The following is a 21994-nucleotide window of genomic DNA, read 5'->3' on the forward strand; positions in this document are numbered from 1 at the left end:
GAATGTTTCACAAAGAACAATGACAGAAAGCAGGAGAAGGGTCGAGGATGGGGGAAAGGGACAGAGTGAGGACCATTTACAAGTTCATGAGCTGGGATTTATCTACACGTTTAAACTTTAGTTTACCGGCTCCATGCTTTCACAATGAAGTACAAGTTTTTTCAGCTCAGTCAAGCAGGGTGAAGGACATCTGAGAGAAGACACAAGTTCTCGCCATGATGGCCTTGCTGGTGCTGCTGCTCCTGACACAGGCATTTACAGGAAATGGTGAGCCACAGCCAACATCTTTTTTATTTCTACACATATTTATTTACATATGTACCATTGGCTTCTTTTAAATGTCTTACATCATGCTTTTATAAAAGTCTGTTATTTACATATACTTACATTGTATACGCTCAAAGCGTTGTTACTATGTCTTCCCGCGAGGTCAGTCACGTGGAGGAATTGACGATACTGAGAAGAAAGTTTCTCAATTAAACCAAATGAAAGAGTAGAAAGAAGCGACACCATGACTGGCTTGAGAATAATTAATGCTGGATTTAAATGATTTTTCCCTGTGTGCATTTATTTTAATTAATTAAAAGGTCTGCAGTGGACGCACTGGCTCTCTAAACCAAAGGTCTTTAGACCTCAATGCCCACACAGACACACACATACACTGGAAATCAGCACAAAAACACTTTGGTCGAGGGCAGAACAGGGGACATGAGGACTCCCAATGACTCACTGTGAACTGTTCACAGTGCTCGCCCGATGGTTCGACTGCCGGCGGCCAGGCCAGGGCTGTAGTCAGGGTCGTTCTTGCCAGAGCGACGGGACGTGTGACTGTCTGGACGGCGTGTCCAGCGCCGACTGCCGCTACTCGTCCCCCGGGTATTATGATGGGGGTACCCTGTGCACCGACGACCTGCAGTGTGCGGCAGGCAGCAAAACATGCTTCAACTCCTCTCTCACACACGTGGCGGAGGCTTGCGCCTGTCAAGATGGTTTCCATGGGGACAAGTGCCAGCTTCCACGGGTATGTCTCGGTGTGTGTGTGTGAAAATAAACAAAGCTGCTCCCACTTTCATACCACATCATCATGTAATGGCTCGTGGTGTCCACTTCAATAAAAACGATTGAAGTACTTTCTTCTTTCAGCTGGCATACAATGTTGGGGTGACCGGGTGGCATTGTCTCTGATACCCAGAAACTTCATCGGGAAGATCTACCCGCTGGAAAGCCTTATGGGAAATGGATCGCAAGACACGTGCTACCTCATGCCCATCAGACTGCAGGCGACTAACCCGGACCTGGCTGCCTTCAGTTTTGGCTTCGGTCACTCCCGCCTGTTCCAAAACGACCCAAACCCTTGCCTCGCCGATCCTGTTGCCACAGAACAAGTAAACCCAATCTCCTCCGCTACCAGTCTCCCTCTACCCCGCCTCCTCCGTTATCCACTATTCTTCCATTGCCCTCTCTTCCATCCTTTTCTCCTAAATTTTTTTTCTAAGTCTAGTGATGTGTAAATTTATTTCTGATGACTGCTTAAAATCTCAGTGCAAGATGCTGCTTCCCAAACATCCTCTAAGTTTCAGCCAATGGGAGAACGAGAACTATATGTTAATTAAGATGACCTTTTGAGTTCGACCTCTTTCTGTGCATGGTGGTAAAGGATTCTATCTCGAGAACAAAAATAGTTGTTAGCCCAAATTTGGAGAAAAAAATCATGTTGCACAGAGCTTTTTAAGTCACTAAAAAAAGTAATAATAAAACTGCTCCCCACTAGGTCTTTAAGCCACAATCCATTCTGGTCTTGGCAGTCAGACAAAGTGGTGTACCAGATGAAGTACCTCATACAGTACAACGACAACTACTTGGCCAATTACGACGAAGTTATCACCGTGGAATGTCACGTGGCCAAGTTTCCCACTGGTCCGATAACGATGACAGTTGACCTTGATCCAGCTCATTTTAGGTAATAATTTTGTTTAACTAGCTCTGTAAAATATGTCATGGTATATGTGTAACCTCGAGTCTTGCATCCAATCCTTTAATTTGGCTTTAACGTTTTCTCATGGCATCCATATTTTGATGAGACTTCAATACTCAGGTTAATGAACCATTTTTTTACTCGCTATTCCATAGTTTTGTCCATAATGTGTTCTGATTATCTATCCTGTTCCTATCTCTAAAAGCCATTTTCTAATCTTAAGTACTTGTTTGTAATTATGTAGTTTTGCGCGTCTCTGTAAACCCATTTGTAAACAGTTTGAATTATTTCTGTTGACAAACCATCTGATGATCAGCATGCTCCTTCAGCATCACCGACACGAACAGTCGATTGAGAACTTCAACATGGTCGTCACCTACGACAACGGAACCCTCGTGGGCAGTGACGATCTGCTTCCGATTGGCACGTCACTGGTGGCCAACGTTTCGCTGACGGACCATAGCAGTAAGGACGTCACTGACCGGCGCTCAGTGCTCGTGCATTTACACCCAGAGTGTGCGTGTCTCACTCAGCTCTCCACCTCCTAGCGCTCCAACAACGCTGCGCCTGATATCAGTCTTTCAGTAGGGATGTACTGTATAATCTTGTATCAGTCCTGTGATATCTCAGATACCTGTGTCAGTACGACAGTGTCTACTATCTATGTGTCAGAATAACTATGTCTATATACATCTTTCAGTTCCACTTTCTCTGATTATCTATTTGACTACCACTGTATCTAAAATGTAAGTTTAAAAACCGCTGTCTTTACAAGACAATGTTGCAGTTCTAATATGCATGTTTATTTACTCATTACCTACATCAGGTCATGTAGGGCCGAAAAAAACACGGAGCAGGTCACACAGTGCAAGTGTGATGAACCCTATCATTACGATTCCCTGAGTTCTATCCCATTGAACTTTTTCGACAGCTTCCCACTTTATTAGATACAATCATCCATTCTTTAATCGTTTACGTGTGGCTAAAAAAGTGAGCAAGGTATACAAATGTTTAAGGCCATGTCCACCAGCTACATGTACCTGCTTATGTCAGTATATCTCTGTGTATAATACCGACATTACAGTCAAATTTTCAAAAACAAAATTTGCTCCCCTTTTTCTAACTTTTCAAGACCTCTTGGATCTGTTTATCAACGAATGTGATATTCGCCCTGCAGAAGATGATTCTCAGAACGCAATCATTATATACAAAGATGGGTAAGAAACGTTGATTATACTTTATTATACCTGATCATTGTATAGTGTGCGTTTTATATAAGACCAAAGTCTGGTTTATTTTAGTTGAAGTAAACTTAAGATCCGTAATGCATGCCTTTGAACTCCTGTAAATTATAAAAAATGATGTTGTTTAATGACGAATAAATGGTTTAATTAAAAACTATTTATCAGGTGTGTTATCCAAAGATACGGACTGGACGCTGGAGACCCCAGTATTCGCGGGTATTTCTGGGTCAAGTTTCTGCTACCCAGGTTTCCTCAGTCTCCAAATTTGGTGTTGTCGTGTGCTGTGGTCGGCTGTGAGACTAGTGCCAGTTGCCAGGTAAACATCTCATCTTCTGCACAACACACACACACACACACAAACCGAGAAATGGAGAAAGAAATGAACATTTAAAACACTTTATTTTACCGGCGGCAGATAGAAAACTTAGAAACTGGGATTATCAAGACAGGTACGTTGATTGGATGATAACAAAACATCCGGTAGTATAAACTCAAAAAGGAATATCTCAATGCACAATACATTAGCCATTAAACTGATATCCTGCAGCAGAAGGCGAGGGGATGTGTGACATCGAGGACACGAAGAGAGGAGGAGCGGTTCCCGGTCCAGCCAGAGACGAGAGAGAAACAACGACTTTCGTGGCTTCTAAGAGTTGAGAGTGATCTGCCCATGACAGGAAGCTAAAGGTACTGGGACAATCAATCAAGGTGTTTGTTACTAGATTATTGTTTCTTGTAATTTCCGATTTTACTTTGCGCCAATTACTCTAGAAGGAAATAGTCCTCAACATATAGATAGACCATAGTTAGCGATAACTCTGTTTACATGTAGTAACTGTTACGCATACTAAACCTATCTGGGTGTAGGAGGCTATGCTTGATGTGTGATTTGATATTGTGTGACGTCATGCATGTTTCAAACAGACGACCACGTGCCCGCCAGTGACCGGGAGTTGTCGGCCCTGATCATCTCCGCGTGCGTGTTTGTTATCGCTTCTGTCGTCAGCCTCGTCGTTTGTGCGATCCTTCTTGTGTGGTCCAAATGGGTGAGCGCCTGCTTTAGAGGAAGGAACACCGATAAATGGGGACGTTAATAAATGAAAACAACTGACAGGTAGTCGCCTGCATTGTACATCTTCTTGATTTGTCCGGATCGGCATCAGTGGTACAATTTCTTAAAATCTCTAAATAAATTATTTATAAAACTTCTGAAGATTTGTGTTAAATTTTTGTCGCTTGTAAGTGTTTGATGAAGTTATTCTTCAGTCTTCTGGCATTTATATGTGACGCATACAATGTATTCACTTCTATTCACAAATTAAAATGCACAAGAAATGCAGAAGATTGCCTGCAGCCACCCAAGCTCACGCACGCATAACCCAAAATATGTAGGTATATACGCAACCCAAAATATCTGTCTACGCCTTTCCTAACTTTATTTGTAACTCAAGCTGTTGTAGACCCTCCCTAACGCTGTAGACGTCACCTAAAGTGCGTTACGTGACGTGTGTCCTTTATCCTTCTCACTCAAACACCTGCACACGCACCTGTCCACTTGCAGGCATGCATAAAATGTGTGGAGGCGTGTCTGCACGTGTGTCTGAGCGAGTCTAAGGGTGAGCATGTGTGTGTGAGAGAGAGAGGGAGAGACTAAGCACCTTCCTGCCTACCAACAAGACATCCACTACAACCAGTGAATGTAAAGGTAGAACTGACATGTACAATCTGACATTTTTATAGTGCAATTAATTCGCTTGCTTAATTACACTCCAATTTAGGCCTTCGTGTGCAATTAATCTTCCTGTGACGACATGCTAGTGAATTTTTTTTACATACTTGGAAAAGTCTTTAGTTTCAGAAATATTCCTTTGCTTTGTAAAAACACGTTATACAATCTTATAAGTGTGGCGGCTGTGTGTTCGTGTGCATGGGTGTGTGTTGGTGGGGGGTCGGGTAAATTATAGGGTGGATGTGTCTGTGTGTGTGGGCTTGATACCTGATCAAATCCAAGCGGTTTATCCGATCCTCACCAAATCAGGCAGGAAATGACCGTTTCCATGACACAAAGGCCATAGACTGTTTGATAGTTGTGCCTTGCTCAGTTCCATTCTAATTTTTTGACGATTATTTTCTGCGTTGTAATACGTCACCGCTTATTCCAGATATAAAAATAATATTGAGAAAAAAATGCGACATACGTCCCTACGGAAATCAGTCGCGGGCAAAGCTGTAATTTGAGACAATATTCTGTGAGAGCGAAAAAGACTCGGGGAGAAAAGGGGGGAGCCAGCGTGTGTATGTATACATACATTGCAGCTCCACTGCATATATATATATAGAGAGAGAAGTTCTGCTTTTTAGCTTTATGTAAAACTTGACGGATTAATATTTACATTAAGATCCCTGTGTGAAGACACTGGGGCTGTGCACAATCGTCTTTATGATGTAAGAAGGGAAAAAATAGACTCTTTCTATATTGTTTACATTTTAAACATGGCCTGAAAGACAATGATTTCACATAACCTCTCTGTTCTTTTTCAGAAGGTCAGGGAGCAAAACAAGACACATGCGTTGGAACAAGTCGCTGACTTTTAATGTGACAAGAGCTTGTCGTCAAGCCTGTCATCAAGCGTGTCGTCAAGCATGACATGGAGCTCTTGGTCTCAGGGAACGAGCTGCACATTTACATCTATCTCATTGTGTGTGTGTAAGACCGACGTGAAGGGTTACCTGTCCCAGAGCAAGGAAGCCGGGAGAAAAAAATGAGGGGAGAGAAGTAGCAGAAAGGGAAAAGGGAGACAAGCGGAAGTGAAAACAAAATTAAGAAAAATTTTACTCGCAAAGATGGCGAATGCGATTGTTACCCTGACCCTCCTATCTTTCTTGTCAACTTTTAGCAGAGGTATGTGATTGCTCGTTTTCCTTCTTGAAAGTTTACTAGAAGGTGAAATCCGCCATCGGGATTTTTAGTAACATCTCTTATGAACTAAAGCATTGCAGGCAGTGACTTATGCATTCTACTAAACATGTCAGGGAGAGCTGTAAAAGCAAAGGAAAAGGAAATATTTATGGTCAACAGTCTCAGAGGGTACACACGCTCTCTCACACACAGACAGAGAGAGAGAGAGAAGAAAATGTGTTTCCATTTAATTTAATTTTCCCTCAATAGCGACCGAAGACGACACCATATACAGTGTACAACAGGTCTTATTCACTCACATACCCAGAGTTCATTTCAGGGTGGTATGGACTGAACACTGAGCTTGTAGTTGCTGAAAATGCGTATGCTTCAGTCTGTTACTGTTTCTGTGAGTGTAAAGGTTTGGCTTTCCTTCCTTCATTTATCCTGTTTACAGTAAAAGCGACCTTCCACTGCCAGCGGACTGGCTCGAACTGTTACAACAACGGTGTTTGCCAGAAAGATGGCTTTTGCATGTGTCCGGCCCCATACTCAGGTGACCAGTGCCGCAATATAGATAGGCCGGACTTCACCAGTCTGTGCGACGCTGAGCACTACGGACTTGCGTGTGAACTGAAACGATGTAAGTTGAGGTGTGATGAGGCTGAGAGTGCGAGTGTAAGCTGTGTGTGTATATATATGATAATAAGTGCAGACAGGGAATGCGCAGAATTGTTTTGGTTTTTAATCTTTCCTTTCTCATTCCCCCTTCCCCATATCCCCCGTCTCGGCTATAAACGTTGTGGGTCATCGTAAATCATATCCGAGCTACATGCTTTCTTTCTCGATGTAGTCTATTTACAAGGCTGAGTTATTGCTGTGAATAACGGACTGCACCAACAAGCGACCATCTTCATCTCTCTCTCTAGCTCTCTTTAAGTCTCAAAGACACGTTTATACACATACAGGTAAGCAGAAGAGAAAGAGAGAGAGAGATGTGATAACAGAGAGAGAAAGACAGACAGACAAAATAAAATTAAAAAGCTGAAGTTGGAAATAGCTTTCCAAAGCACACTATTATTTTAAACACATTTTAGACCCGTTAAACTAGCCGTATTAGTATTAGTATTGACCTAATCCTTTATGCGTCTTTTCCTCCATCCTTCTCCCTGTGACTGGGAGCAGACGACGTGCAGTGTTTCCGAGAATTCATGATTTTCAACATCAACCCGCTGCAGTTCAGAGGCCGTGTGGTCACTCTAGCAGATATCAACGGACCATCCACTTCAGCCTGTGTGATACCGTCGTGGTCAGCCACTGACCAGAACAAACCTTCTGGCTGGGAGGGGTTTGGGAAACTCCACAGGTACACCGGCAATGGCGCCTCGGACTGCATTGGAAACCCCTACAAGGTCATGGATGTAAGAACCCTTTCTTTACTTATAGTAGCAGACTACAGTCTCACTACAGCAAAATCTGTTACCACACGGACTTAAACCAAGTCGTTTATCAGCAGTTTGAGTTCCCTTCGCACCAATGCGAGCCGAGGAATTGTTTGCTGGAATAAAGTTGTATTGTAACTTCTAATTACATAAATTAGTTTTAACCATTTTTCTTGCTGTACATTCTTGCATGAGGTTGTATGGTAGATGCTAAAACCATTTCTCTTCATGACTGGCAACCTATGTTGAAAACATCATCAAAAACTTTTTTTCCCCTGCTCAGTCCCGTGATTTACTTTTCAAAGGGAAGCAACGCTTATTTGGTCACACGTGCGAGACAAACGGTTCGCTCCCTTGCACAAGACAGCCATGCACTGAGTATAGAATAGATCAGTGATGCCCAACCTTTTTCGGCTGCGGCCACACGACATGCGTTCCATTATTAGAACAAGTGTGTGTGTGTTACCCGAAACCAACTTCTGAATGTAAACAACATGGGCACACAGACGTAAACTCATAATTAACAGGCAAAAAAATAGAAGCAGCCATGACATTCGTGACCTATGACATGACAGTAACACTTGATTGCGGTATGAAGCCAGTGGCGTTGAATTATCAATGTGACTGTGACTAAAAGGTGCAAATGCGCCCTCAGGGTGACTACGAAGTGTACAGGTTGACGATGGTGGTGGAATATGAGCCGACAGAGCCCGCTGCTGTGTATGCTGTCGACGAAGCCGTCGTCTTCGAATGTCGGGTGAACCGTGACATTTCCACTGACGTGGTGACCTCGTCACGGTGGACCTTGTCACGCAAAGGTAAAACAATAAACTTTCAGCGGAGCGCCTGTTCGATAAGCTTCCAGACTACCAGCCTTTTCTTTCTTTCTCTCTTCTCCTGCAAAAAGTATTTATCTCCGAATACCGCACTCTCAAAATAACAAACTTCCTTTAGTTGCAACTCCTCTACTTAGGTTAAACGAGTTTAGACGTTCAGACAAAATATGTTTATGAGCGCAAATATCATCTCTCTAAATATTGATGCTGCTCTGCATGCTGTGGTTGTAAGCGGTTCCACGATGGTAGTGGGAGAGATGGCGGCTCACGTTGACTACAGTGTGGAGTACGCCGCCGGAGGCAAGGTGCCGATAGAAAGCAGGGTACCCGTCGGGACCCCCCTCCGACTGACTTTCAGCCTGAAGAATGAAAGCCGTGAGTACCATTCTCGAGAATCGCTCACTTTTCTGCAGTAAGTTTTCTTTTTCTCTGAAATGACTTAGACATCACAAACACCTGTGTGTATGTATGTGTGTGTGTGTGCAGAGTACACACAACTTGGGATTTCGGGGTGCAGGGCTCTGCCTGATTTGAACGGACAGTCTGAGAAGTGGATTGATCTTGTCGACGACAGGTAAGTGTACAGGTGCAACTCGTAGTCATTTTCCTGCTCTATTTTTTATATCTCTAAAGTTGCATAACCTTGCGGTCAGAGGACCTTTTCCTCAATGTCCTGACATTACCATCCCCCTCCCCACCATCAGCACCACCTACATAACAGCAATGTTTGTGTGTTCAGTCTCCTATCCCTCCACCTTTACCTTCTTCTTCGCTCATTGCAGACTGTACACGCTTCAGGATAATTAAACAATCCACGTGTGTACCTTTCCATTGTTAAATTTGTTTCAGACTGCACAGTTCCTACTCCCTCTTTTTATAAATTTTAGAAATTAAAATCGGGGGGAGGCGGGGGGAAGGAATATCACCCTGGTTGACCCTGTAAACAGCTGCCACATGCAGAGAAAGTAATTTCTGGCGAACCGAGGGATGCAATGATATCTCTCTGAATTCAGGAAAAACCCTTTTTTTCAAGTTTTACTCTTTATCGCTGTTATTCTTGGATATCGTGAAATGATTCTTTGTTTAATGACCTGACAGGTGCTTCTACCCACCGACTGTTCAAGGCTATGTCATGTCCAGGAACAAGGACGCAGCTTCTGTTTACTTTCAAGCTGTTCGCATCCTCCCGTCCTTCGCACTGCACCTGCGATGTTCTCTGTACGCCTGCACTCGGCAAGACCAAGACAAATGCGACATGAGGAATGTAAGTGGGACAGTCCCCCTGCCCCTCCTGTACTCCATCCCTTGTCTGTGGGTGTGGTCCATCATCGTCATAGTCATCGTCGTTGTTTTTGCAAAAATTCTAACCACCGCTTTTTTGTCCGAAATTTTTCTTTGGTATCTTGCATTAAAATGCGATCGAGGTTCTTATAAAAATGTATTGAGACAAATGAAAAGTGACTGTCTGCACTTGACTCAGATCGACAAGAGGAAATGCCCCCCACGAAAACCTTCACTAAGACGAAAGCGAGGAATCTCCATGCCTGGTGCAGGTTTTAACTACACTGTCATCACCACCAGCATCCTGCTGGACGACACCAGCGATGTCCGTGTCAGTTCAGGTAGGCGCAGGGTGTAATTACTTTTTTCTAAGAGCTTGTTACAGGTGGTTCTTTCGTTTGAGATGTAATAATAAATGTTGTGTCGTATTTGATCAGTTGCAGATAATTCAAGGGGAGCTATTTTTCAGAAAACCCACCTGTCGGAAGTCTTGGTTTGGGTGATTGTGTCAGCAGCCTGCATCTCATTGGTTGTCCTTCTCGTGACACTAGCAATATGTCTGCACTCCATGTTGTCTGCTCGCCGATACAAAACATCAAACTGCAACTCTACTGTCGCTTGATGAAAGAGTCAAACTGATTTTTATGGACAGAGCTTGTTGATGGACAGACTGTTGGAACTTCACAGTGCTCTGTGGACTTGTAAATGAAAGGGAGTAAACAATCAAAACCAAATAATAGAGTTACCGTCATTTTTAGAATTACGGTTTTAGAATTTTGAAAACATTTATTTATATTTTTTTAAAGGCGCTTGGTCCATAATTAATAGCAGGCATGGTGGCAGAAAAAGAAGGGTGTAAGAGACTGGATGAGAGAGTGACGAGGAAGAGAGATCATGTGGTTTGATAAGGAGGGGTTGTTTATGTGGTGAGGAGAGACGCGTGCACGCAATTTCGTCTATGAACCTGGGAGAAAAAGATAAAAGAGATAGCAAGCATAATATATAAAAACTTTTCAATCTGTGGCCTTGGCTGCTGCAATACGATTGTATTTCAAGTGAGGAAGGTCACAACTGATCTCTACTAATGGACAGTTACTGTAACAAACTAAATTTTCCCAGAATATATATTGCTGGTACAGCAAACTGGTAGTAATGCATGACATAGATGGTTTCCAATGCGATTATTCGTTGTAATTTTTACTGACAAAAACCGAACAAAAGATAAAAACAAATAATAAAAAACTAGGTCGATCAAAGTGTAATTACGAGATACACAAGTTTATTTCCATCATAAACAAACGTTAATTTTCTTTGTGACTTTTTCACACATACTAAAGAAGGATTTTCCGGTCTTACAAACTTTCAGTCGCCAGTGCAGCAGGTATCGTCCTGGACTGTGTAAGAAAACTCCTTGTCAACACTGATACCATAGACCAAGTTCTGGTCCAGGTCATCAAAGAGCATCCAGTCCACGCCACTCACAAACTCAGCTACGCGCATGAGCAGATGGGACATCCGTCAGCTCCAGTCTTAAAGCCGTTGACACAGAACATATCGCACAGAGGGCGGTGCAGACAGTCTATCGCCGCGGCGAGAAAGAATACAAAGGGACGAATTAGTAATGAAGAAATGTGCCAGTAATGATGATCATAACTGATCAAGCAAATGAAGTTGTAGATTTTAGACGGAAAGAAAATACTGATGAGAAACAAATAAGTGGCATTCTAGTGGACTGTAAATGAAATGGTAACAAAGAACTTGTCGTTGCTTTTTATATTAACGAATGTTAAAAAGTAGGTAGAAGGAGAGGGTTAGGGTTCTCCTTTGATGCAGTGCCCCAGAGTGAATTCAATAGCTATGCTCTCTCACTGAACCTTACGACTGAAGCCATGAAACCCTTTACAATTTACTACTTGTTCACAAGAATCAATATAAATAATATATAAATTTATCATCATCATCATCATCATCATCATCATCATCATCATCATTATTATTATTAACCAGAAGAAGAAGCTGCTGAGTTTGGATTCAGTAACAGACTACGGGTGGCCGTATACCCTTTACTACTCTACTACTCACTTTCCGGTCCGAGGGTGAAGGCTGCCAGAAAACACTCGTGACCGCAACCGTTGGGGCGACAGACAGTCCCTTCTGGACAACCGTCTTCGGGGCAAAGTTCACCGCACACACCACTCAACTGGCGCACTGCTGCCTCGTGACTCAAGCCTGCAAACACCAGACTAACTGTGCAGCTGTTGAATCACAAGCTTCTTGAGAAAACATTTAGACTGTGCGTGGCTTTTCTTGAGAACTTGGTGTGAATGGCTTTCAAAACACAGTTCTTTGAGCTTTGAAACTAAAATCTTGAATTCACAGGCTTTAACTTCTTAAAAAAATGATTCTTCATAGTAAACCATGGCATCCATTAAAAAGTTTCTAGTACAAAATTAGCATGCTTTAAGAGTCAAACAAGTCTAATAAAAATGTGTTTCACATTTTTTTAATTCTAAATTAAGTTCTTTCCTAAATAAAAGAAAAGTTTTCGAACATGGAGTTCATGAAACTCACCAAGAAGCAAACAGAGAAGACAGATAACGAATGCTGTTTTCATTTTCAATTGTTCCTTCAAGGCCTCGAAGCCCTCCAAGCAACAAGTAAGCTCTCAAACTATTTAAAGCAAACATTAGTTCAAAAACTAATACATTAGCCCCACTTTCCGGCAAAATACGTTGACTGGTTTTATCTGGCGGCAGCTCATTGGTCAGAATCCTTATCTGAGGTGAAGATCATGGCCAGGTGCTCAGAATCTATATTAATGGTAAGCGAAAGGTTCACCTACATCATGCATTACGTAAACAATGGAATTGTCAAATGTCTATAATTCTTGTCTTTTAAAGTTTTTAAAGATTCTCCGTGTGTGTGTGTGTGTGTGTGTGTGCTCTAATAATAATTTCCATTCTGTAAACTATTCCACAAATATAACAGAGAAGTTGATAACAAATAAGGAACTAGTACACTAATAATTCAGTAAATACAGCATAACACCAAGAGAATATTACCCAGAACAACCATGTCTACAGATGTTTTTTGAGTGAGTGCATCTATGCTTAAACATTTTAAAACCTTTGAATTATTCTAGCAAAGCGTTACGCGATTCAGTCTTGTTTTGTAATCATTGTAATAAAGAGATATTCTTCACGAAGATTTCTTACAGCGGTACATGTACTGCTTAATATTGTTTTAGATTCGTTTGTATCCAAGTCGTAGACAGAGTACGGCACTTTAGTGTTCAAACACAATAGCAAACCATTAATTACATAATACATCTCACACCCGTTTTTTTTTAAAGCGAACTGTAGTGAACAGTACATTCTTACCCATACACAAACGGTATTTTGCATATTATTTTTGTAAGCTGTTTTTAAGCTTAAAGCAATATTTTCCATCGCTATATATTATCGTCACGTGTGTTTGTAACAGGCCCTGGGTGGCGGCCATAACGAGGCCAGACGGGTATTTTCAGAAACACACAAAGCTTGAGAAAACGAGTGCAATGAGAGAAACGCTTTACTTTCCATGACCAGACACCGAGTAGTCTGTACGACTGGTTCTCAGCAACTGTCGTGTGATTGCCTGCACGAGGTGATTACTCAACAGGAAGTCAATCGTCAGGCCGACATGCGCATCTCGGACAGCCGTCACTTCCGACTGCAAAACCGTTTTCACAGAAGAGGGCGCACATTCGTCCAGGCCTGCAACCTGATGGAGACATGGGCGGGGGTTGGATAAGAAAGCAAGTACATACACATAACTATGATGGTTTTCATCGCAGCAGACAGTCTACAATCAACCTGATAAAAGAACTAATTTTTTTTAATAGTGGAATGATTGTGCGGTTTGAATCTCACGACAGAAACTAGAAAGACTGAGCCTTACTGTCTTCATGTCTGTAGCTGAAGATAGCGAGGACAGTCTGAATCAGACACCATAACAATGACGATGATGACATGAAAATACAGACAAACAATGTAAAGCTAATGTCACCACAACAACAATAAGAAACACTGTAAAGTGGACTGACTGACAGGACAACATGGAGCTCGTATCGACAGTCCCACGTTTGTCAGTTTGAGGAAGGGCAGGAGGTCATGTGACAGGTGCATAACACAGGTTGTTTTACAAATAATAATTATGTTTACCTGTTGGCTGAGGAGTGGAGGTGAGAGAAAAGCATTCATGTCCGCAGCCGTTGAACTGGCACACGGAACCTGCAGGGCAGCCTTCAACGGGACACAACTCGGCACAGTCACCGACAAGTTGACGCAGTGACGCCCCTTGGCTAGACCCTGGGCAAAAGTCAGCGGATGCTCAAGTGGTTTCTTCTGTACAACTGTCTGTCTCAGACTAAATCTTTCCATTTCACACAAGCTACATGTTTAAATGTACGTGGATGTCAATGTAATGTCATACACACCAGGTGACTAGTAGGAAAGTTCGAGATTGAGTTAATTTGCCGCAAAGTCGGTGCAAAACATCATTGACAATTTTAAAAGTAGTTTTAATGGTCACTGCTACATCATTATAGAACAAAATTGTCCACTTACCGCATACTATACAAACGCTTAGTGCTAGAAAAACTGTCTTCATTTTCTTCTGTCTTCAAAAAGAATGTACCCGAATGGGAAAAAGTAGAAGGTATGGAGATCAGAAATTAGGAGCTCAAATGAAATAAATAGAAGCAAGAAAATGTCTAGCTACGATTACTTTCTAGATAAGGCTGGCGATCCTTACATGGGTAAACAAATAGACAAGAATCGTGTCAAGCTTTCTTTTTTTCAAAGGTTGCTGAGAACACAGCGGCTGAGCCTGCTGCCGTCACGATCTGAGTTTTTATTTTGTTTTAAAGTCCCAGCGGTTGTCTCCTACCTTCCAGTACCGAACAAAAGAAATTGTTATCTGATTATATTTTATGATTAACCGAAATTTCACAATTTCGCTACCTTGGCGTGTGGATACGTACGTTGGTGTAGCAAACGGTCGTGCTTTAGTGATTTGGAAACAAAACAAACATGTTTGTGTTTGAAAGTCCAATGTTTGCACGACCTGACACGAAGACTCCACAAAATAGTGGGTATGCTGGGTAAAGTGTGTGTGTGTGTTGTGTTGTGTGTGTGTGTGTGTGTGTGTGTGTTGTGTTGTGTGTGTGTGTGTGTGTGTGTGGAAAATGAGCTAAATATGTCCTCTCAATTTTCTTGGTGCTTCGACTAAATAAAAGGAAGAAGTTGGACGTGAAGACCGGTTGCAGAAAGCTCAATTCTCAGAGAAGACAAGGGCTGGACATTCGCTCGGACTCCACAGTTCGAGTCCGAAGGGATCAGAGTTCATTCGTGTGTCAGTGTGTGTGTGTGTTTCTGTGTGTGCGTGTGTGCTTCTGTGTGCGTGTGTGTTTCTTTCTGCGTATCTGTGTGTGTTTCTGTGTGTGTGTCCTATTTCCCACCAGAAGGCTCGTTTGGACACAAGCAGACGTCAGCAACAGACAACAGGTGAGACGAGTGTCACGTTGGTCTACCTTAGCTTGCATGTTTAACAGATTAGATCAGGGATGCCCAACCTACGGCCCGCGGGCCATATCCGGCCCGCGACGCGGTGCCATCCGGCCCGCGAAACTTCTGCCCACAGTGCAGGAAATCGGCATGTTAGTAATAAAGAAAAAACCGAAAAAAAAACGAAAAAAGGGAAGAAGAAGTATTTATCCCCACGAAGGGGCGTTTCCCAATCTTTTTTTCGATGGACGAACATTTCGATTCAGTGCTCCGACTTGGTGTCTCTACGATGCAGCCGGACATTCAGAAGTTGGTTTCGGGAAAACAACTTCAAATTTCCCACTAATTACTACATAATTAATGGCAAGTACAACTTGCTTCTAATAAAAAATGGTATCTGCACTTTTTTTTTTCTTTTTTTGTATTTTTGCGGCGAAGTGGCCCGCGACACGGCTGTCCGAAATGGATATGGCCCGCAGGCCGAAAAAGGTTGTGCATCACTGGATTAGATTATAGACTCTCGCATGTCTTTGCACACATACAACAATCAATTGTTCATTAATTCATTGGGTGCACGCACTTTTTATATCACAAGAAGTGTGTTTTATTACTCGGCGACAACTCCATCAATCAGGCAGGCACACAGCGGACACCCATCGCTTCCCCGGGCGTAGCCATTGGCACAGAACAGGGCGCACACCGGCCTCAGCCTGCAGTCTGCACACAAATTATGTGACTGGACAGTGGTTGAAATAATTTACCTATGTTATATTTGTAAAAGGTTCTGTTTTTAAATGTGTATCTGTTTAAATTTTTTAAATCTGTTTCTAAATGTGTACTTGTCTTACACTGAGAATATCCACTCCCTACTGGCCGTTAACTGTCAACTAATTCAAAGTTTAGGTTCAAAGAAAAGACTAAAACCAGTTGGTTGGACAGACAGACAGACAGACAGACAGACAGACAGACAGACAGACAGACATGTTTACCTATGACCGAGGTGGAAGGGTAGCACTGGTGTCCACAGCCGTTGGAGTGACACACGTACCCTGTAGGACACCCAGCTTCAGGACACAGCTCCGCACACACACCGATCAGCTGCCGCAGTGACGCCGCCTGACTGACACCTGACACCAAGAGTTCGTCAGTGTGTCACACGTGGATGTTCTCTAATCTTTGTGAAATGTACGTGCAACTTTCTCCATTTTCTGTATCATAAATGTTAACTCCCATGTCTACAGATAATGGGATAGATGCATATCACTGTAACAACCAACGCCTGAAACAATCGTATTCATGACCTTAACTGATAGTGAAACAGATTACCAACATGATTTCATCATGTTTTTAAAAATTAAAGTTTAAAAAAACTTGCCAACTAGAAGACACAAAACAAGGAAGGTGGAGAGTGTTGTCATTGTGTCTACCCACAAGCACGTTACAATCCCCGATATGAATTGAGGCCGAGTTCCTACAAACTTTTATAGTGTATAAGATGTTAGCTCGCCAGACTATACCGAGCAAATTTTAGATAGAATTTTATCACGTAAACAGAATAAATGCACTTGGACAAGCACGTGACCGTGCAGTCCGTGTGTGTGACGTGTGATTGCACCATGGCTAACGGCTGCTTCCTCCTGTCAGACCTTGTGATGCTCCCCGAGTCTCAGGGCACAAGAAATGGGAGGTTGCACGACTAACCATGTAAATGTACAGTTGTGCTGATGCTCTAGTCGAGTAACTTGAAATCGAGCAACAATGATGTCGACTAAATAAACATACCGAGTGTATCAAGTAAACACAACAGGAGAATTATTTCGAACACTATATTAAAATGATTACAGATTAATCAGGAGAAATATTAGGGCAGGTTGTGTAAGTTTTCATGTATCTGTACCCTTTATTTCAAAAAAAAAGATTCTTTATCTCTCTTTGTCAGTCACGACCAGCGGAAGTTCGTAGATAAAGATTAAAAATAAGGCAGGAAAGGAGCAAAATATTTTTTTTTCACGAACAACAACAATAGTATTGTCTCATTTGTATACAGACCACATACTTGTGGTGTTCAGTTAAATATAAGGACTGGATAAACTGTCAATTAAATCGTTTTGACGAGAAATCGTGGTTCGTGGAAACCGTTATAATACTAATGGCATTGTCACGGATGTGGTCACGGGAATAAAAGCAGGACGGTGGGAGTGAGTAGTAAGTAGTGTTAGGGTCGCAGTAATTTCCCTTTGTAAACTGTACCGTTGTCCTGTTAATGACATCAGCATATTCTGTGTACTGCAGACAGGTGGAGGAAGAACGGAATGAAGAAGTAAACACACAAAAAGACAAGCGGCAAGAACGGGAAAAATCCACAAAGTCGAGTCGCGTGTTTATGTATTTTCACTCTCCTCTGTGTCGGCCTGACTGTCAAACACATTTCGTGGACACTGTGAAATCAAAACAAAAATTGTGCACGAGGGTAGTTAATACCACGGGGAAGTGGAGAAACTCGGACAACCGTAGCCAAAGAAGCTGACACCTTTAGAGGGACGATGTCTCGGACAGTCCGTGCCTCCCGTGTTTTTTCAGATTATTTAACCCTTTTGTGGCTCGCGGACTAAAAGTGTATGTTGAATGTATGGCTGAATGGATGAAAACAGTAGACAGGAAAGGGTTAACTGTGACAGAAAGTGTTTGGTGAACACAGTTCACCGCTAGGTTTTGGCGGGAACGAGTTGAGGGAATTTACTCAGGCCCGGGACACCGAGAGAAGAGGACGTGACTGAGTCACGATCGCCCGAGTTGAGCTTTGTGTGTATAGAGGGCAGAGGCCATCCACCCTGGGCGCGGTACTCACACGTTTTGGATTAACCTCGCCTAGACAGGTATGACATCTTTTTCTGTTATTACGTATGGAATTGTATTAATGATATATTTTTTGTTATTGTGAAATGTTATAGTACTTACGCAGGTTTGGAAGTAGGAAACATGAGAGAGAAAGACGTGTGAATAGGAGAACGTTGTTTAGAGATGGTAGTATATAGTGTAACCTCGGGTTACAGGTTACAGCTGTATGGGCCGAAGAATTGGAGCCATTCTGGATAAGGAAGAATCCATCCCAGGACCAAGGGATTTTGGTTCAGCACCCAGCAGCACGTGGGCTAGGAACCCGTGACGTCACCGCAGATTACCTCCCTGTGACCCCGGACACCACCTGACGACACGGCCAGTGTGTACGGACTTCGTGTGTTTGTGTGTATTTGTGTTAATGGACTCTAGTTGGCTGGACATGTGGAGAGCGACAACCCTAAGAGGGACGATGAACTGTGAGTAACGTACTCAACGGTTGGTAGAGCGGTCATGAGACAGGAAACAGAACTGGAACCTCGCTGATAGACGAGAGGGCGATGAGTGTAATCTTCATATTAGGGTTGTATGAGTGGACTATGTTGTGATTGATGTACACCAGCGATGTAACAGCGGCGCCGTGAAATAAGATGTCGGCAAAACACATACAATTCACACTTTATTGATGTGCTAGTTTTGACAAATAATTGCATGAAAATGTCTGCTAATCCATTCGACAGCACCACCCAGTGTCTGCCTATAGGGAGGCATTGGTTCTCGCTAAAGCGGTGCCCCAGTCCTTGAAGCTTAGTCGAATAGTGCACATCATTGTCAAGTTGAAGACGGTCTCGTATCCATGGAGCACTGACTCTGACAGGAAGCGCGAGAACATTTGGTTCTCGAAGACCTTCAGCGTGTAACCAGACAGGATCTTGCAGACGATGGTTGGTTGAGGGCTGTTGGAGAGGTTGCAGTTGTGGCCCTGGACAAAGACGCTGCAGTCGCTGAGACATTCAACAAACGTATCGCTGCCGACGTGGAACAGGAGTATGTATGCCCTTGTTGATATGGCGGCGGGTCTTCTCGATGGTGGAGTTGTGACTGACGTTAGAGAAGAGGCCGAGTCAGAAACTGTTAGCCTGGTTGTTTGTGTTGCAAAAGCCGTCGACGATGAAGCTCGGGTGGGAAGCATGGAACACCTCACCCACGTGACAGTTGAGCTCATAGCGATGGAGTTTTTCAGCTCCACGTACGAGACGGGCTGTGCATCGACAGAAGGCCTGCTGGATGACTTAGGAGCATAATGCAAGCAAGAGGTCGTCGACATGGCTGCATTCATGGGTGAGGCACTAATCTGATGTGTGGATGTCGAGGTCTGCGACGCCCCAGAGGTCGACTGAAGACCGGCTTGCTCACCGCCTTTTCTGTTTCATGATACGGAGGAGGTGAGTCGGAAGGGACGAAATGGGTATCGGATTTTGAGCCGGCTGGGTTAAATGACAGCTGATGGGGAATGAGATAGGCAGGGACTCGCGGCAGGTGAGACTGGAACACTGGTACGTTGCCCTGACAACAAGTTGTGCTGTTTTGCTGATTCTTAGGATACGTTGGTGGTGGAGTGTTGGAGTGGATGCTAAAGGAGCTCGAAGGTTCTGATATGGCTGAGAGCGCCGAGGACTGCTGAAGAAGCTGTGGATGACCTCTGGAGTTGTACGGCGCTTGAGTGTCCATGTCCTGGCCTCCTCAGTCGCACGCCTGGTATGCTGGAGGGGAGACGTCACACGGACCATTAAGACCAGTACAAGGTGACGTCACTGGAGGCTCCTTGGGGAATGGTTATGTGACATTTTGTGGCATCAACGGCTCCACAATAGTCTGAAACCTTGGCTTGCTTTTTTACCAAGAGGTCGCGATATCGGGGAACTAGAACTGCAGGCAGCACCGGATATTCAAAGGTAAGGGTTGATACAGATCTCCTCATCAAGAACGGATGCTCGCAACAGTCCATGGACTGCAACTCGTTGTGCGTCCGCAGGTCCGGCCAGCGCCCCTCCCTGCAGTCGATGACGTGCGGCAGTGCCTTGCGGTTCAACACCTGCATGCGACCGTCCACTGGGCGCGGAATGGTCACAGACTTGCTGGGCATTTCGGGGCAGTTCAGGGCTTTTTGCAGGGTCTGCAGTGTTACTTTATTATTTTTCTGTTTTTTTTTTTTTAGCAACACTTTCACCGCTGTTTCTGCCCATCGTCTTCCCCTTCGTGTCTCCATTTGAGCAAATGACGTAAAAAGGAATTTTCGGAAGAAAAGGAGGAGGACAAAGACGATGTCATCGTATATCTGAAAATAAAAAAACTAATTTTTATGAGTTCAAGGTTATGTGCTTGTGACAGAGGTATGTAAGTATGATGCAGCAAGCATTCTTTGTGTAGCAGGATATTGTTAGTCCAGTGGTTTGGCAGATCTTGCACGTGTCTTGTTATACTGTGTTTATTAGGCTCGAACCTGACACGATATGATGTCGACACGAAGATCACTTTCTATGATTTTTTAAATGATTAAACAAAGCAGTTGCTTATGGTGTATGTAAATTATTCTTTTCTTTCACCACATATTTTTGTAAGTGTTCTGAAGATTAAAAATATATCAATATATCCCATCACTCAGTCTTTGTCTTTACTATATTATAGTTACACGAGAAAAGAGGATGTTTGACTATCACATGAACCACTGTCGTGTAAGTCGTTATCACGGGGCCTAACACGAGAACCGCTGTACATACACAATAAGTAAATATTTGCTTACCGACTCGACCTGTTGCCGGCACCAAGGACTTGAACAAAAAGACAGCTCACTCTTGACTGCCCACCCTTACAACAGAGAGATGGACACTTTGACCAATGGCCTGCTCGTGACCACCTCCACCCCAAGCCAGGGCCCACCCATGTGAGACGACCCACCCTCCGTGCACACACCGCGGGCACGCAAGTCTCGTGATGGTGGCTGTGAAGGAGGCCAAAAAGTGGCATTTTGCTTGCAAACTATTTTGTGTTCATAATTTAAAATATCTATACATAAACTAATGGTCAGGGGGTATTTTCAGGGGCGTTTTGCCCATTGTCTATTCGTTGTGCTTGACACTGGAGTGAAGATTGTGGAGAAGATCCTGAGTTGTGCTCAGGACAAAGCTCGAGCCACCCGTTTGTGTGGGGTAGGGGTGGGGTTGTACCCCTTTTCACTCAGTGGAGTGTGGGCTGCTTTCATCTCCTTTGTTTACGGGTAGTCTCTATCACACATCATGAAATGTAGATATTGACAATCGAATTGTAAACATATTATTATTATATACTGGGGAAATAATTGATGATTACAATTACAAGTGGCCCGGAGAGATTGTCTACCCCTGACAGGTATAGGTAGAGCTGAACGATCACGATGTTCATAAATAAAGTGTAGTGGGACTCACTCAGCTGACACCAATGAGAACTTAAATTATCAGCTTTCTACCGGTAAAATAATGATCACTGTATATGTGCTTGTATCATGTTTTTGTCAGGATCTTGGTCCAACAACATCAGTCGAGGGGATTTCAATCAACAATCCGTCAATGAGTATTAATCGTGGGACACTATTCGCATCATCAAGAGAAGAATGAGAGAAAACACGAGCTAACCGCAGTCAAGCGTGAAGTGTGATCACGCCTCAGTCACGGGACGGAATATCCTGTCAGGGGACTTCAGCGAGGGATAAAAATGTACTTACCGGAAAAAGAAATGTAATATGCCAGCAAAACCATCGTCAGAATTTTACAACATCTTTTATTTAGCTTTTGTTGAATGGGGTAAACAAGAGGGGTAAACAACAACCGTAGAGCGACTTTCCCACTTAATGGTCCCAATGACGATCGAGTTTCTCCGTCAGTGGTCCAGTTGACC

At 43.3% G+C, this 21994-nt stretch overlaps 3 protein-coding genes and 1 pseudogene across 6 annotated transcripts; 2 read left to right on the forward strand and 2 right to left on the reverse strand.

Annotated features, from left to right (window-relative positions):
- Positions 1-43: 43 nt before the first annotated feature.
- Positions 44-4415, forward strand: LOC112558109 (EGF-like domain-containing protein 2). Of its 4 annotated transcripts, none has more exons than XM_025228318.1 (9): positions 44-267; positions 747-1021; positions 1143-1385; positions 1806-1960; positions 2292-2491; positions 3108-3192; positions 3385-3535; positions 3770-3906; positions 4144-4415. In XM_025228318.1, the coding sequence occupies exons 1-8, from the start codon at positions 216-218 to the stop codon at positions 3902-3904; spliced, it is 1296 nt and encodes a 431-aa protein (XP_025084103.1). In that variant the 5' UTR covers positions 44-215; the 3' UTR covers positions 3905-3906; positions 4144-4415. The 4 variants fall into 4 exon arrangements, with proteins under 4 accessions (XP_025084103.1, XP_025084102.1, XP_025084104.1 ...); XM_025228317.1 differs by having other exon boundaries at positions 3767-3906; positions 4144-4414; XM_025228319.1 differs by having other exon boundaries at positions 2292-2440; positions 3767-3906; positions 4144-4413.
- A 1418-nt stretch (positions 4416-5833) lies between these two features.
- Positions 5834-10411, forward strand: LOC112557844. The gene is made up of 9 exons (XM_025227922.1): positions 5834-6121; positions 6576-6761; positions 7304-7539; positions 8216-8378; positions 8629-8771; positions 8883-8970; positions 9495-9660; positions 9877-10018; positions 10115-10411. Exons 5-9 carry the CDS (start codon positions 8639-8641, stop codon positions 10297-10299), a joined length of 714 nt encoding a protein of 237 aa, XP_025083707.1. The 5' UTR covers positions 5834-6121; positions 6576-6761; positions 7304-7539; positions 8216-8378; positions 8629-8638; the 3' UTR covers positions 10300-10411.
- A 5378-nt stretch (positions 10412-15789) lies between these two features.
- Positions 15790-16743, reverse strand: LOC112557456. Its single transcript, XM_025227323.1, has 3 exons — positions 16599-16743; positions 16213-16350; positions 15790-15940 (listed from the first exon to the last, which is right to left on the reverse strand). The coding sequence occupies exons 1-3, from the start codon at positions 16639-16641 to the stop codon at positions 15831-15833; spliced, it is 291 nt and encodes a 96-aa protein (XP_025083108.1). The 5' UTR covers positions 16642-16743; the 3' UTR covers positions 15790-15830.
- A 2075-nt stretch (positions 16744-18818) lies between these two features.
- Positions 18819-20207, reverse strand: LOC112555428 (annotated as a pseudogene).
- Between the last annotated feature and the right edge of the window lie 1787 nt (positions 20208-21994).

This window comes from Pomacea canaliculata, linkage group LG2, assembly GCF_003073045.1.
Source record: "Pomacea canaliculata isolate SZHN2017 linkage group LG2, ASM307304v1, whole genome shotgun sequence".
In the NCBI taxonomy this organism is placed as follows: domain Eukaryota; kingdom Metazoa; phylum Mollusca; class Gastropoda; order Architaenioglossa; family Ampullariidae; genus Pomacea; species Pomacea canaliculata.

What these genes read in the sequence shown, in the direction of transcription:
- LOC112558109 (XM_025228317.1), top strand. Translation starts at nt 216, where the DNA reads ATGATGGCCTTGCTGGTGCTGCTGCTCCTGACACAGGCATTTACAGGA. An exon ending in ATCCTGTTGCCACAGAACAA is followed by an intron (nt 1,386 to 1,805) that starts GTAAACCCAATC and finishes TGGTCTTGGCAG; the next exon opens with TCAGACAAAGTGGTGTACCA. An exon ending in CTTGATCCAGCTCATTTTAG is followed by an intron (nt 1,961 to 2,291) that starts GTAATAATTTTG and finishes TCTGATGATCAG; the next exon opens with CATGCTCCTTCAGCATCACC.
- LOC112557844 (XM_025227922.1), top strand. Translation starts at nt 8,639, where the DNA reads ATGGTAGTGGGAGAGATGGCGGCTCACGTTGACTACAGTGTGGAGTAC. An exon ending in CAGCCTGAAGAATGAAAGCC is followed by an intron (nt 8,772 to 8,882) that starts GTGAGTACCATT and finishes GTGTGTGTGCAG; the next exon opens with AGTACACACAACTTGGGATT. An exon ending in CGATGTCCGTGTCAGTTCAG is followed by an intron (nt 10,019 to 10,114) that starts GTAGGCGCAGGG and finishes GTATTTGATCAG; the next exon opens with TTGCAGATAATTCAAGGGGA.
- LOC112557456 (XM_025227323.1), bottom strand. Translation starts at nt 16,641, where the DNA reads ATGACAACACTCTCCACCTTCCTTGTTTTGTGTCTTCTAGTTG. An exon ending in TGTTTTGTGTCTTCTAGTTG is followed by an intron (nt 16,351 to 16,598) that starts GCAAGTTTTTTT and finishes TCTTGGTGTCAG; the next exon opens with GTGTCAGTCAGGCGGCGTCA. An exon ending in CCCTTCCACCTCGGTCATAG is followed by an intron (nt 15,941 to 16,212) that starts GTAAACATGTCT and finishes ATTTGTGTGCAG; the next exon opens with ACTGCAGGCTGAGGCCGGTG.